Source organism: Pan troglodytes, chromosome 1 (assembly GCF_028858775.2).
Source record: "Pan troglodytes isolate AG18354 chromosome 1, NHGRI_mPanTro3-v2.0_pri, whole genome shotgun sequence".
Taxonomy (NCBI): domain Eukaryota; kingdom Metazoa; phylum Chordata; class Mammalia; order Primates; family Hominidae; genus Pan; species Pan troglodytes.
Genome location: NC_072398.2, coordinates 221,615,365 through 221,629,142, shown reverse-complemented (window position 1 = coordinate 221,629,142; position 13,778 = coordinate 221,615,365). Strand labels below are relative to the sequence as shown.

Sequence of the window (13,778 nt, the reverse complement as noted above, 5' to 3'; positions counted from 1 at the left end):
GCCATATTATTAGAACAATGCCTAGTACATGGAAGGTGCACCACTGTAATACCACTTATATTAATTCAGGGGCTGGGTGTGGTGGTGCATACCTGTAATCCCAGCACTTTGGGAGGCCAAGATGAGGGGATTGCTTGAGGCCAATAGGTTGAGACCAGCCTGGGCAATATAGCACAAATACCCTATCTCTACAAAAAAATTTTTGAAAAATTAGCCAAATGTGGTGGTACACACCTATAGTCCTAGCTACTCAGGAGGCCAAGGCAGGATTGCCTGAGCCCAGGAGTTTGAGGCTGCAGTGAGGTATGATTGTGCCATTGCACCCCAACCTGTGTGACAGTATTTTTTTTGTCTCGTAATAATAACGGACTGGGGGGCTGGCTGCGGTGGCTCATGCCTGTAATCCCAACACTTTGGGAGGCCAAGGCGGGAAGATCACCTGAGGTCGGGAGTTTGCGACCAGCCTGACCAACATGGAGAAACCCCATCTCTACTAAAAATACAAAATTAGCCGGATATGGTGGCGCATGCCTGTAATACCAGCTACTCAGGAGGCTGAGGCAGGAGAATCGCTTGAACCTGAGAGGTGGAGGTTGCGGTGAGCCAAGATCGTGCCATTGCACTCCAGCCTGGGAAACAAGAGTGAAACTCCGCCTCAAAAAGAAAACAAAAAACAAAAAAAAACCCAAAATAATGGGCCAGGCATGGCGGCTCATGCCTGTAATCCCAACACTTTGGGAGGCCGAGGTGGGCGGATCACCTGAGGTTGGGAGTTTGAGACCAGCCTGACCAACATGGAGAAACCCTGTCTCTACTAAAAATACAAAATTAGCTGGGCGTGGTGGCACATGCCTATAATCCCAGCTACTCAGGAGGCTGTGGCAGAATTGCTTGAACCTGGGAGGTGGAGGTTGCGGTGAGCCAAGATCGCACCACTGCACTCCAGGCTGGGTGACAGAGCGAGACTTCGTCTCTCCAAAAATAAATAAATAAAGATAATGCAGGAGAGGCCAGTGACAGTGGCTCACATCTGTAATCCTGCCAGCTTGGGAGGTCAAGGTCGATGGATCTCTTGAGGCCAAGAGTTCAAGACGAGCCTGGGCAACATGACAAAAACCCCATCTCCACAAAAAAAATACAAAAATTAGTTGGGTGTGGTGGTGTACACCTGTAGTCCCAGCTACTCAGGAAGCTGAGATGGGAGGATCACTTGAGTCCTGGAGGCTGAGGCTACAGTGAGCCAACATCGCACCACTGCACTACAGCCTGGTAGACATAGCAAGACCTTATCTCGAAAAAGAAAATAATAATAATAATAATAATAATAATAATAATAATAATAATAATGACAACAATAATAATAATGCAGGAGGGCAGTAGGAACATAAAAAACCAACCTTGCCCCTTTTATAAATGTCTTGATTCTTAGTGTGGCACTTAGGCCGTAAAATATTTGTAGGCTTGTTTTTTTTCTTTTTTGAAAATATTTTCACCAGTTGTGGTGGTACACGCTTGTAGTCCCAGGTACTCAGGAAGCCAGGGCACAGGAGGATCGCTGGAGCCCAGGAGTTGGAGGCCATAGGATGCTAGGATTGCATCACTGCCCTCCAGCCTGGGCAATAGAGCAAGGCCTTGTCTCTTAAAATTTTACCTATGTATTTATTTATTGATAAATTATGTATAGGCTTGTTTTCTTAAATGACCTTCTGAAACAAGATGTATCAAAGTGAGGTTCTGGTTGTTGAAACTCCCTATTGTTATTGTAGAGGCAGCTTTTTTCAGCTGAATGTAACTTGTAGTGTTCGGTTTGCTTCCAGTTGTCTGATATCTCTCCAATTGGACGGGATCCCTCTGAGTCCAGTTTCAGCAGTGCCACCCTCACTCCCTCCTCCACCTGTCCCTCTCTGGTAGACTCTAGGAGCAACTCTCTGGATCAGAAGTAAGTACCCAGATTTCACTGAGAGAAGTCAATCTAAGAACCAAGGTAAATGTCAACCTTCCTCTAGCTCAATGGTTCTTGACTGAAGGCAGCACCTTCTCCCTAGGCAGCATTTGGAAATGTGTGGGAGCCTTTGTGGCTATCACAGTGACTGGAGAGGTGCTAGCTACTGGCATCTCTTCACATCATAGCTTACTAACCTTCTGCATCATCAACTCATCATGACTGTCTTCTTCATCCCTTTCTGCTAGTTTTATCCTCCATTCCTACCCCTGCTTGTCTCCCCAGTCATAATACCAGACATAGGAAGTGCTATCTCGGGAAAAATATTTTGAAACTGTTTTGGAAAAAAATATTTTGATTCCACAGCAAATTATGTAGGTAAGAAAAATAAAGACAAGGCCAGGTGAGGTGGCTCCCAGCACTTTCGGATGCCAAGGCAGGAGGATTGCTTGAGGCTGGGAGTTCGAGACCAGGCTGGGCAACATAGCGATATGCTGTCTCTACAAAAAATAAATAAGATACCCAGGCGTGGTGGTCTGTGCCTGTGGTCCCAGCTACTCGGGAGGCTGAAGTGGGAGGATCGCTTGAATCCAGGAGTTCAAGGTTGCAGTGAGGTTTTATTATTGCACCACTGCATTCCACCCTGGGCGACAGAGCAAGACCCTGTCCCTAAAAAAAATTAAAAAAAGACAAATGTAGTCTAGAGTCCATGATTCATCATCATAATCCGTTCTTTGCAACACACCCTCTTGTGCATCTCCATCAATTATGCTCACCTGGTTATCCACCTGTCTATCTTATTGTACCAACACTGACACAGGCAAAGGTGGCTGGAGAAAATAACACAACCAGGTAATTTCATTAAATTTAGGATGCCACAGACTGTAGGGACTATTCTGTGCCACTAAGAGAAGAAGAAAAAGCACTGACAACTAACTTAAGCGTGCCATCAATTATAAGATGAATCCCAATTTAAGAAATGGTGGCTGAGTGCAGTGGCTCATACCTGTAATCCCAGCACTTTCAGGGGCTGAGGTGGGAGGATTGCTTCAGCCCACAAGTTTGAGACCAGCCTGGGCAACATAGGGAGACCCCCATCTCTACAAAAAATAAATAAAATAGTTGGACATGATGGCATGCGCCTGCGGTTCCAGCTACTCAGGAGGCTCACATGGGAGGATTGCTTGAGCCCGGGAGGTTGAGGCTGCAGTGAGCCATGGTTGCACCATTGCACTCCAGCCTGGGTGACAGAGCAAGAAATCAGCCAGGCATAGGGGCATGTACCTGTAATCCCAGCTACTGGGGAGGCTGAGGCAGGAAGATTGGTTGAACCTGGGAGGCGGAGGTTGCAGTGAGCCGAGATTGCGCCGCTGCACGCCAGCTTGGGTGACAGAGCGAGTCTCGCTCTGTCACCCAAGCTGGCGTGCAGCGGCGCAATCTCGGCTCACTGTAAGCTCCGCCTCCCAGGTTCACGCCATTCTCCTGCTTCAGCCTCCCGAGTAGCTGGGACTACAGGTGCCCGCCACCACACCCAGCTAATTTTTTATTTTATTTAATTTATTTATTTATTTACTTTTGAGATGGAGTTTTGCTCTCGTTGCCCAGGCCAGAGTCTAGTGGCGCAATCTTGGCTCACTGCAACCTCCACCTTCCAGTTTCAAGTGATTCTCCTGCCTCGGCCTCCAAAGTAGCTGGGATTACAGGCACCCGCCACCATGCCCAGCTATTTTTTTTTTTTTATTTTTAGTAGAGATCGGGTTTCACCATTTTGGTCAGGCTAGTCTCAAACTGCCGACCTTATGATCCACCCACCTCGACCTCCCAAAGTGCTGGGATTACAGGCGTGAGCCACTGCACCCGGCCACACCCAGCTAATTTTTTGTATTTTTAGTAGAGATGGGGTTTCACCGTGTTAGCCAGGATGGTCTTGGTCTCCTGACCTCATGATCTGCCAGCCTCAGCCTCCCAAAGTGCTGGGATTACAGGCGTGAGCCACTGCGCCCGGCCTTTTTTTTTTTTTTTTTTTGAGACAGAGTCTCACTCTGTCGCCCAGGCTGGAGTGCTGCAACCTCTGCCTCCCGGGTTCAAGTAATTCTCGTGCCTCAGACTCCTCGGTAGCTGGGATTACAGGGGCCTGCCACCACGCCCAGCTAATTTTTGTATTTTTAGTAGAGACGGGGTTTCGCCATGTTGGTCAGGCTGGTCTCAAACTCCTGACCTCAGGTGATCTGCCTACCTCGGCCTCCCAAAGTGCTGGGATTACAGGTGTGAGCCACTGCACCCGGCTAACTTGATTTCAAAAAAAAAAAAGAATGAAGTATGAAAAAAAAGTTAAAATGGGCTTTTTAGATTTAGTGAGATACAATGCTATGTTACTCTACAAAGATATCTAGCAATACAGAGTATAGGAATTTATTTCTCACACAGTAGTCAAGAGGGCTGGTCCAGGTCCAGGTCAGTGGTGCAGGTCTTCTCTGCACAGCCGTTCAGGAACCCTGGGTCTTCCCATTTGTTTGCTTTTTCTGCCATTTTCTAAGGCAGTGGGCCCCTGAGACTTCAGTGTACATCATCATCCCCTGGGAGGCTTGTTGAAGCCCCCATGGCTCAGCCCCACCCAGAGTTTCTCGTTCCGTAGGTCTGGCTTGGAGTCTAAAAATTGGAGTTTTTGAACAGTTTCCCAGGTGAAGCTGATGCTGCTGGCTGGGAGCACACTTTGAGAAACATCGCTTTTGGTGTGGCCATGGGACTAAAAAGAAACATATAAAGGAATAGAGTTCATATTCCAGATAATGTGTTCAGAGGGCTTCAATATAGGCAGAGAGATTGTGTGACCCAGTGGCCATCAATGTTCAATTTCCTTTCATAACTTCAGAAGGATGACACCAGTTGAACGCAGAGTTAACTTTCTGAAGCCAGCTTGTCTCCTCAGCTGAGCTCTCTGCAACTCAAGTTTGCAGCTGGGGTTTAGGGAGGGGCATTGTGTTCCTCCCAGTGAAACAGTACTCAGTATGCCTTGATTGTAACTGATTCTCTTGTTACCCTTTTCTTTCTAATCTCTCTATTTTAAAGGACCCCAGAAGCCAATTCCCGGGCCTCTAGTCCCTGCCCAGAATTTGAACAGTTTCAGATTGTCCCAGCTGTGGAAACACCCTATTTGGCCCGAGCAGGAAAAAACGAATTTCTCAATCTTGTTCCAGATATTGAAGAAATTAGACCAAGGTGAGTACTATATTGAGCAGGAATGCCAGCTATAAAAAACAAATCCACAGGAAGAAGTGACTGGCCAGCTCTTCCCTGTGAGGTCTGTACTGTAGTCTGATGCAATCTATACTGTAGTCTGATGCAAGTTGAGTCTGGGGTGAGAGGGCCAGCCTGGGTTTCTCCAGTTGGGTCTCATAATGCATCTGCACCCTGGCGCAGCATGTTGCCATGGCACGGTTTCGCTTTTGCTGTATTACTTTGGCAGATAAGATTCTAGGCCAAATAGGTCATTTGCCTGTTTCATCGAATCTAAGGACTTGGCCTAGGTGTGGCGTATTTTGATGGTCCTCAGCACGATTATTTTCTTTTTGTGAGAAACTAACTTTTGTCATATTGTCGTTTTTAGCTCAGTGGTCTCTAAGAAAGGATACCTTCATTTCAAGGAGCCTCTTTACAGTAACTGGGCTAAACATTTTGTTGTCGTCCGTCGGCCTTATGTCTTCATCTATAACAGTGACAAAGACCCTGTGGAGCGTGGAATCATAAACCTGTCCACAGCACAGGTGGAGTACAGTGAGGACCAGCAGGCCATGGTGAAGGTCTGTCCTGCCCTGCCTTGGTTTCTTATTGCCACATGTGCCCTTCTCTTTTGATTTCTGCACTCTCTGTTACGTGGTGTGAAATTTCCCCATTCTCTCTGGTTTTGAACTTCCTTTGTGAAGTGCTATATGCCTTGGGAATATGGCAAGGCAGTCCCCATTGCTGTCTCTGTAGTAACTTTCTTGTCTACCTGCATTTTTCTTTCAGACACCAAACACCTTTGCTGTCTGCACAAAGCACCGTGGGGTCCTTTTGCAGGCCCTCAATGACAAAGACATGAACGACTGGTTGTATGCCTTCAACCCACTTCTAGCTGGCACAATACGGTAAGAAGTTGTTTTTGTTGTTTTTGAGATGGAGTCTCACTCTTTCTCCCTGAAGTGCAGTGGCTTGGTCTTGGCTCACTGCAACCTCCGCCCCCTGGTTCAAGCGATTCTCCTGACTCAGCCTCCCCAGTAGCTGAGACTACAGGCACGTGCCACCATGCCTGGCTAATTTTCGTATTTTTTGTAGAGACGGGGTTTTACCACAATGGCCAGGCTGGTCTCAAACTCCTGACCTCAAGTAATCCACCCACCTCAGCCTCCCAAAGTGCTGGGATTACAGGCGTGAGCCACTGCACCCAGCCTAGAAGTTGTTCTGTGTTTTCTTTCTCTCTTTGGCTTTTGGCTTCAGGAATATCAGGATAAATAGGAAAGGAAGAATTTTTCTTTTCTTTTTTCTTTTCTTGTTTTTTTTTTTTTTTTTTTTTTTTTTTTTTTGAGATGGAGTTTTGCTCTTGTGTGGCCCAGGCTGGAGTGCAGTGGCATGATATCGGCTCACCGCAACCTCCACCTCCCAGGTTCAAGCCATTCTCCTGCCTCAGTCTCCTGAGTAGGATTACAGGTGCCCGCCACCACACCCAGCTAATTTTTTTTTTTGTATTTTTAGTAGAGATGGGGTTTCACCATGTTGGCCAGGCTGGTCTTGAACTCCTGACCTCAGGTGATCCACCCTCCTCGGCCTCCCAAAGTGCTGGGATTACAAGCGTGAGCCACCACATCTGGCTTGAAAGGAAGTATTTTTCAAAGTAAATTTAAAAGAGAGGAAGGACAGGAGTGTAAATTGGTTGTGGGGTGGTAATGAGGCCTCTGCATCTTGTAAGGCATTGTAATGTTCTGAACCACCAGGGATACTCTGGTCACACATGTGCACCAATTATTTTCCTTCTTTGTCTTTTTGTTCTCAAGAGTTCTAAAGATGGGGCTCAGGGGAGAGAGTAAAGGGAGGACAGTGAGAACCTTAATGGTCTCCCAACCTCCAGCCCTGTGATTCAGCCTCACGTTCTGAGGGCTTGTGTCACAGGGTCCTGGAGTAGACGGCTTAGAGGACTAGGCCTGCGGTGCCAAATAGGAAGATGCTCCAAGAGGGAGCCTCAGAGGGAGAGGACTGTGAGGGGACAAGACTTGTACCCAGACTTCTAATCCTACCTCCCCGTTTGTCCCCCATAGGTCAAAGCTTTCCCGCAGATGCCCAAGCCAGTCGAAATACTAAGTGACTCTGCCGAGTGCCCTCACTCGCCTTCGAGAGATAAAGAAAGCGTTACCTCTCATTTCTCTTTGTGATTCTTGACGGTGACTCTTGTATGTAATCCTGTGGCTTAACTACTTCTCCCTCCTTGTCCAGCACTTTTCTAGCTCTCCCGTTCCCCATCTCCATTGCTCTGTACTCTTTTCTTTTTTCTCGTGCTGAGAATCTCGTTAGTAGCATGTGGCCTAACAAAAGGAAAAAATGTTTTTAAACACACACACACACACACACACACAGACAAAAACACAAAAACTCTGAGGGGATCTGGTGAATCTCCAAATTATTGTGGGTGTACTTTGGCTTCCTTTTGTATGATAGGTCCCCATCATGATCACCTCTGATGTCTGTGCTGCTGTCACCAGGCACCGTTGTTTTTCAAGACAACATACTTTTTTTTTCTTTTCTGTGTTTGTGATATCACTTTAATTTTTCTTGGGTGGCTTAGAGACTAAGGGAGGAGACATCTGGCCTTTTTAGAACCTGAGAGGAAAAAAAGAGTCTTTTTTTCCCCTCTGTCTCTTTTTGCCATGGCTAATCCCTGCATTTCCATTCAGGGAAAAGGTGGTAGTGAGCATAGAACTGCAACAGTTATATTCTGAGTCAAAGTTGGGGCTTTTTACGGCATAATTATGGAATTTTTATTTACTGGTAGAGAGGAGACGAGAGGCTTTTTCAGTGGGCCTGGGACAGTGGCTGCTCTTGACTTTGTGTGAAGGGAAATGCCAAGGATGCTTCTGGTGGACTTCAGGGGACCCCAGGGTTTGGCCGTGGGCCGTGATGGCAGCAGGCGGTGGGATGCTTGTAGCTCCTCACAGCAGGATTCCTGCCCACTGTTTTTTCTCTGTTGGGAGGGAAGCTCTTTTCTAGGAGTGTCTCAGTTCTGCTTTTGGCATTAGTGATGGTGGTGGTACAGTTGGAATTAGTGCCACGTCATACACAAATGTTCCACAAGGCGGGAGTGTTTCACTTTCTGGTGATAAACTTGATGGTCATTGTTATGATTAAGATAATGCCGGGCAGGCGGGGCACAGTGGCTCACGCCTGTAATCCAAGCACTTGGGGAGGCCGAGGCGGGCAGATCACGAGATCAGGAGTTCAAGACCAGCCTGGCCAATATGATGAAACCCCGTCTCTACTAAAAATACAAAATTAGTCGGGTATGGTGGCACATGCCTGTAATTCCAGCTGCTTGGGAGCCTGAGGCAGGAGAACTGCTTGAACCCAGGAGGCAGAGGTTGCAGTGAGCCAAGATCGCGCTATTGCACTCGAGCCTGGGTGACAGAGCAAGACTCTGTCTCAGAAAAAAAAAAAAAAATAATAATGCTGGGTAGTGACCTTGTGATTGTTACAGCTCCCTTTGGTCAAAGAAATATAGCTTTCAGGCATAAACCTGGAAGTCTCCCTCTGAATCCAGCAGTTGTTTTCATTGATGTTTGTCAGGTTGAAGATGCTTTCAGTGATGCTCTCTATACTCATAAATAAGCAAATGTGGCAGGCTTTGCTTTCTGGATCCCAGGATTAAAACTAACCGTGACCACTACTCCAAACAAAACACAATATGCCTAGGGGCACGGATGAGCGTCCAGGGAGCCCGGGCCCCAGGCTTTGTTGCGTGTTCCTGCTCCTCTCCATCTGGTGTGGAAACACTGCCCAGGGAGAAAGGAGGAAGCTCACTGTGGACAGTCTTCTTTCCTTCTGACAGACCAGGTCATCTGGCTTCCAAGATCATCAGAGAAGATAAGTCTGTCTCTTTCAGCTGCCAGTAAGTTTTCCAGGATGAGAGGGGAAAAAGAAAGCCTCCAGTGACTTCAGTTGCTTTGCCAGTTGTCTTGGGATTGTTTTACACCATCCTTTACTTCCCTTGCTCAGACCTCTCTGTTTCACCATTGCTCAGCCATTCAGGAAAGTATCTGCTCACTCCCACTTGGTGAGTCCTCGGCCTTGAGGTTGCTGACTCTCAGGCGTTAGGCAGCTGGATGACTTCCCGCTTCATGCAGCAAAGGCCAGGGGCTTGGGCGCCTCTGCAGAGTTGTTGCTAGGGAGACTTGTGTCATCATCCACAACCTTGTTTCTCACTTCCTGGTTGGGCTCATCTCTGAAGAACAGGTCTCCCAGCTTCGCTCCTTATCACTGCATTGTGAAGAGGTGGAAAAGTGAATCACGGAGAGAGAAAGGAAAGGATAGAATCACAGGCTGCGTCTGTACCTGAAAAGTGACCCGCGGAAACTCTATGGCGGATTTTTTTTTTAACTTTCTTCTTCCTGTTAAAACATAGGTCACTAACTGTGATGTTATTTGTTTTCTAAGTGGTATGTGAGATTTTCTAATGTAGTTAGAAGTTTCATTGTCTGATGGACACAACATGCCCTTCTGGTTCTATTCAAACCAGCAGGATCTGTCGGTGCTTAGAGATGGCTGCCTGGACTGGAATCAAATCTAATTTCAGGGAAATGAAGATGGAATTTGAAGGTCACTTTTAAAATTAAGTCATTGATGCTGCTGTTACAAAGTGTGACAGAGGATCCATGTCTGTGACACAGGACGGTGGGAAGCCTGAGAGAGAGTGAAATTATGTGATACACTGAAATGACTTTTGTTTTTCTTCTAACTCATACAAAACTGGTTTGGAAAGTCTTTGCTTTGGAAGCGTCAGACATTAGAACAGGCCAAACTGGACTGTCTGTTCATAGCGTGCCTGAATAAGAAGGCCTCTTAGGGAGCCAGAGGGAGCAGAGTGGTCGTGTCCTGCGTGCTCTTCACCCTCTGGGGCGCCCCTGCTGCGGCTGGCAGGTGCAGACAGCCTTTGCTGGTCCCCAGCACATCCAGGGTGGGTGCTCCCTTGCCCGACAGAACCATCCCCACTGTGAGGCTGTGAGAGATTTGTGGCAGGAACTGTTTATGAGGCTCTAGTTGTTGCTGTTGTGGCGGGAAAGTTAAGAAACATAGCCCTTAGGGAAACTACCTTTATGTATTTTCTTAAAGCACGCCTTTAAATAAGCAAAAACTTTAAAAGGCAGGAAAGAGAATTCTTAGGCAAATTCAGAGAAATAAGTGCTAGTTAATACTAATCACCTCCTCCTCTGTCTCTCATCCTCCTTTCTCCCGTCAAAGCAAAATATGGCCTCACCACCAGCCCCAAATCAGTGCTCAGACCCTCTCTGTGTCTGTGTGCCCTCCTGGGAGTCAGTCAGCGCTCAGGCCAGGACTGTGCAGGGCCAGCCAGCCCATGCGCTAGTCAGGAGCACAGGCAAGGGGTGCTTGTGGCAGTGGCCGGGCACCTGAGCCCCAGCTCGTTGTTAAACGTGCTGACGGCAAGGGGCAATGGAGTGAGTTTCCCAACTAAGAAACCACTATTATATGATATATTTTTTCCCTTCAGTCACATAGACTTCAGACAACTCTCCTATTTTTTATGGATTTTTCAGCTCATTTCAGATGAAGGAACTAAGTCATTGTGAACTGTCTCTTGACATCTAAAAACAAGATGACTTTTCCTGGCACATATTCCAAAGCAAAGACTTTGTTGCCTGCTGCTTATTGTCTAATTTACAGGGATATTTAATTTTGTCAGGTCTATGTATATTTATCCAGCTATACTTACTTGCACAGTGGATTGGAGAGAAAGGATTCTCCAGTGTGCACACTCATCGGTACTCTTTCTGCATTTCCCTCGTGCTGTGTCCCGCTCGGGTTCCAATGGACAGTATCAGGGCTTGTTTGACTTGGGTCTTTCAGTTTTCCTTTCGGTTCCCTTTTTAAAATGTGATTGTTAACCTGCCCCTTGAAAGATTCAACCGGGTGTGGTGGCTCACGCCTGTAATCCCAGCACATTGGGAGGCCAAGGCAGGTGGATCACCTGAGGTCAGGAGTTTGAGACCAGCCTGGCCAACATGGTGAAACCCTGTCTCTACTAAAAATACAAAAAGTAGCCAGGCGTGGTGGCGTGTGCCTGTAGTCCTAGCTACTTGGGAGGCTGAGGCAGGAGAATAGCTTGAACCTGGGAGGTGGAGGCTGCAGTGAGTTGAGACTGCACCATTGCACTCCAGCCTGGGTGACAAAGCAGGACTCCGTCTCAAAAAAAAAAAGAAAAGATTCATGTTGCTGCTGCTCCCAGAAGGTTTGCTGGATGTGTTTACATAGGACTCTAACTTGTGTGCACTACAGTTGTTCACCAGGGCCAGTGATTCACCCCAGTGTGTGGCCAGACCGTGACTGTGTAGCAGGAATGTTTTAATTTGTGCTTCCTTAGTAAATTGAAATATCAGCTGAGAGATTATTTGCTGCTGTTGTTCAAAAGGCCATTTATGAAGTTAGTATTTGAGCCCCATAAGATCTTTAAAAAGCCTCCAATCATTTAAAGGAAGAAATCAGAGTTGCTATAAAATTCAGTAAAAAGCTCATAGCCAGACGGCTGTGCTCAGATGGAAAGTCTGAGCTGAGGTTGGTCTCTTGCCAAACCGTGGCTGTTGTGTGTTGTTCTTCATGTCTTCAAGTTCATTTTTTTTCATTCTGCCTATTCTGGCATCAGCTCACTTGAGGAGTCCCTCAGCCTTCTTGTATTTAAGGCATCGTCTTAGACTTTGTGGCTCTAAAGTACCTGTCTGTTGAGATTTCAAGTCTCTTGTCACCATCCTCACACATGACAACAAAACCCATAATGCATAAGTGGCCTTTTTGAACCAAGACTTTGCAAACTGATCTCTCCCCCGTGAAGGAGTTGAGCACATTAGCAACAATGTACATTAATTTTGGATTTTCATTTTCATGTTTTATTTTGTAAATATTATCTGATGTTTGGAGCTTGAGTATACAGACTGTAAATATAGTTCTTGTATTTGTACTAATTCTGATTCTTTTGCTGTATAGCCTTAGATGTGCAATGCAGACACTATCTAACTGTGTGTGGTAACCTTGCGTCACGGAGCTGTTAGTGAACGAGGTAAAAATAATAAAGGTACAGCCAGTGCATCAGAAGGCTCTCGATGTGCATTTATTCTTGCACCCCTTGAAAGGTAATTACACAAAGATTTCTTTTCTTGATTTGCAAAGATAATACCTTTCTAAGACAGAAGTCACGATATCATCGCTTAAGTGTTCCTTTCTGATATTCAAAATCGTGGTTTTTATATAACCAAGAAAGCTAATATGGTGCTGTTTCTTTGAAAGTACTTTTCTCCCAAAGATGTAAGTGGTTATTTTAGCTAGAAGATTTGTTGTTTTTCTCCTGAAGCCTCCTTGTATGCCTTCCAATAATTCTGTAGTGTTGTGTTGGCCTCTTTTTTTTTTTTTTTCTTTTTGAGACAGAGTCTTGCTCTGTCACCCATGCTGGAGTGCAGTGATGTGATCTCGGGTCACTGCAACCTCTGCCTCCTGGGTTCAAGCGATTCTCCTGCCTCAGCCTCCTGAGTAGCTGGGATTACAGGCGTGCGCCACCATGCCTGGCTAATTTTTGTATTTTTATTATTATTATTATTTTATTTATGTATTTATTTATTTTGAGATGGAGTCTCACTCTGTCGTCCAGGCTGGAGTACAGTGGCATGATCTCGGCTCACTGCAACTTTCCACCTCCCGGGTTCAAGCGATTCTCCCTGCCTCAGCCTCCCAAGTAGCTGGGATTACAGGCATCCATCACACCTGGCTGATTTTATTTTTAGTAGAGAGGGGTTTCACTGTGTTGGCCAGGCTGGTCTCAAGCTCCTGACCTTGTGATCCACCCGCCTCAGCCTCCCAAAGTGCTAGGATTACAGGCTTGAGCCACCGTGCCCAGCCTATAATTATTTTTTTGAGACGGAGTTTGACTCTTGTCACCCATGCTGGTGTGCAATGGCACCATCTCAGCTCACTGCAACCTCTGCCTCCCCAGTTCAAACAATTCTCTTTCCTCAGCCTCCCAAGTAGTTGCAATTACAGGTGCCCGCCACCACACCTGGCTAATTTTTAAAAATATTTTTAGTAGAGACGGGGTTTCAGCACATTGGCCAGACTGGTCTCAAACTCCTGACCTCAGGTGATCCGCCCACCTCGGCCTCCCAAAGTGCTGGGATTACAGGCGTGAGCCACCGTGCCTGGCCATGTTGGTTTTTTTTGGGTGGGGAAGGGTAAATGGGGATTTGAAAAGTTCAACATGTCAATTTAATTTAACAAGCCCTCATCACGAGCAGAGCATGAGCAGGGGCCACTGTCCTGGGTGTTTGGGGAGAAACAGAAGAAGGGAGGGAGGAGCAGCCCTCAGGTTAAAAGCAATGATTTGTTCCAACCAATATTTGAGTACCCACCCTGTGCCTGGTGCGCTGCTCGGTGCAGTAATTCAGCAGCCAACAAAGCAAGCCCATGCACTTGTGCCCTCCCATTCCAGTGGGGAAGACAATGTTTAAACAAATTTACAACATCGGTCCTAAGTATTTTGGAGGAAAGCAGCTAAATAAAAGGATGAAAGAGGGATGGGAACGAGGGATGTTTAGAT

At 46.6% G+C, this 13,778-nt stretch overlaps 1 protein-coding gene across 12 annotated transcripts in view; it reads left to right on the top strand.

Annotated features, from left to right (window-relative positions):
* KIF1B (kinesin family member 1B) overlaps positions 1-12,286 on the top strand; it is a 172,048-nt gene extending 159,762 nt beyond the window's left edge. For 11 of the 12 annotated variants that reach the window (XM_024345258.3, XM_063790026.1, XM_024345208.3 and 8 more), the window contains 5 exons: positions 1,818-1,939; positions 5,012-5,161; positions 5,550-5,742; positions 5,951-6,069; positions 7,234-12,286. In XM_024345258.3, coding sequence (XP_024201026.1) covers positions 1,818-1,939; positions 5,012-5,161; positions 5,550-5,742; positions 5,951-6,069; positions 7,234-7,276 — 627 coding nt within the window. In that variant the 3' untranslated portion in view covers positions 7,277-12,286. 12 annotated transcript variants of the gene reach the window in all.
* The last annotated feature ends 1,492 nt before the right edge of the window (positions 12,287-13,778 follow it).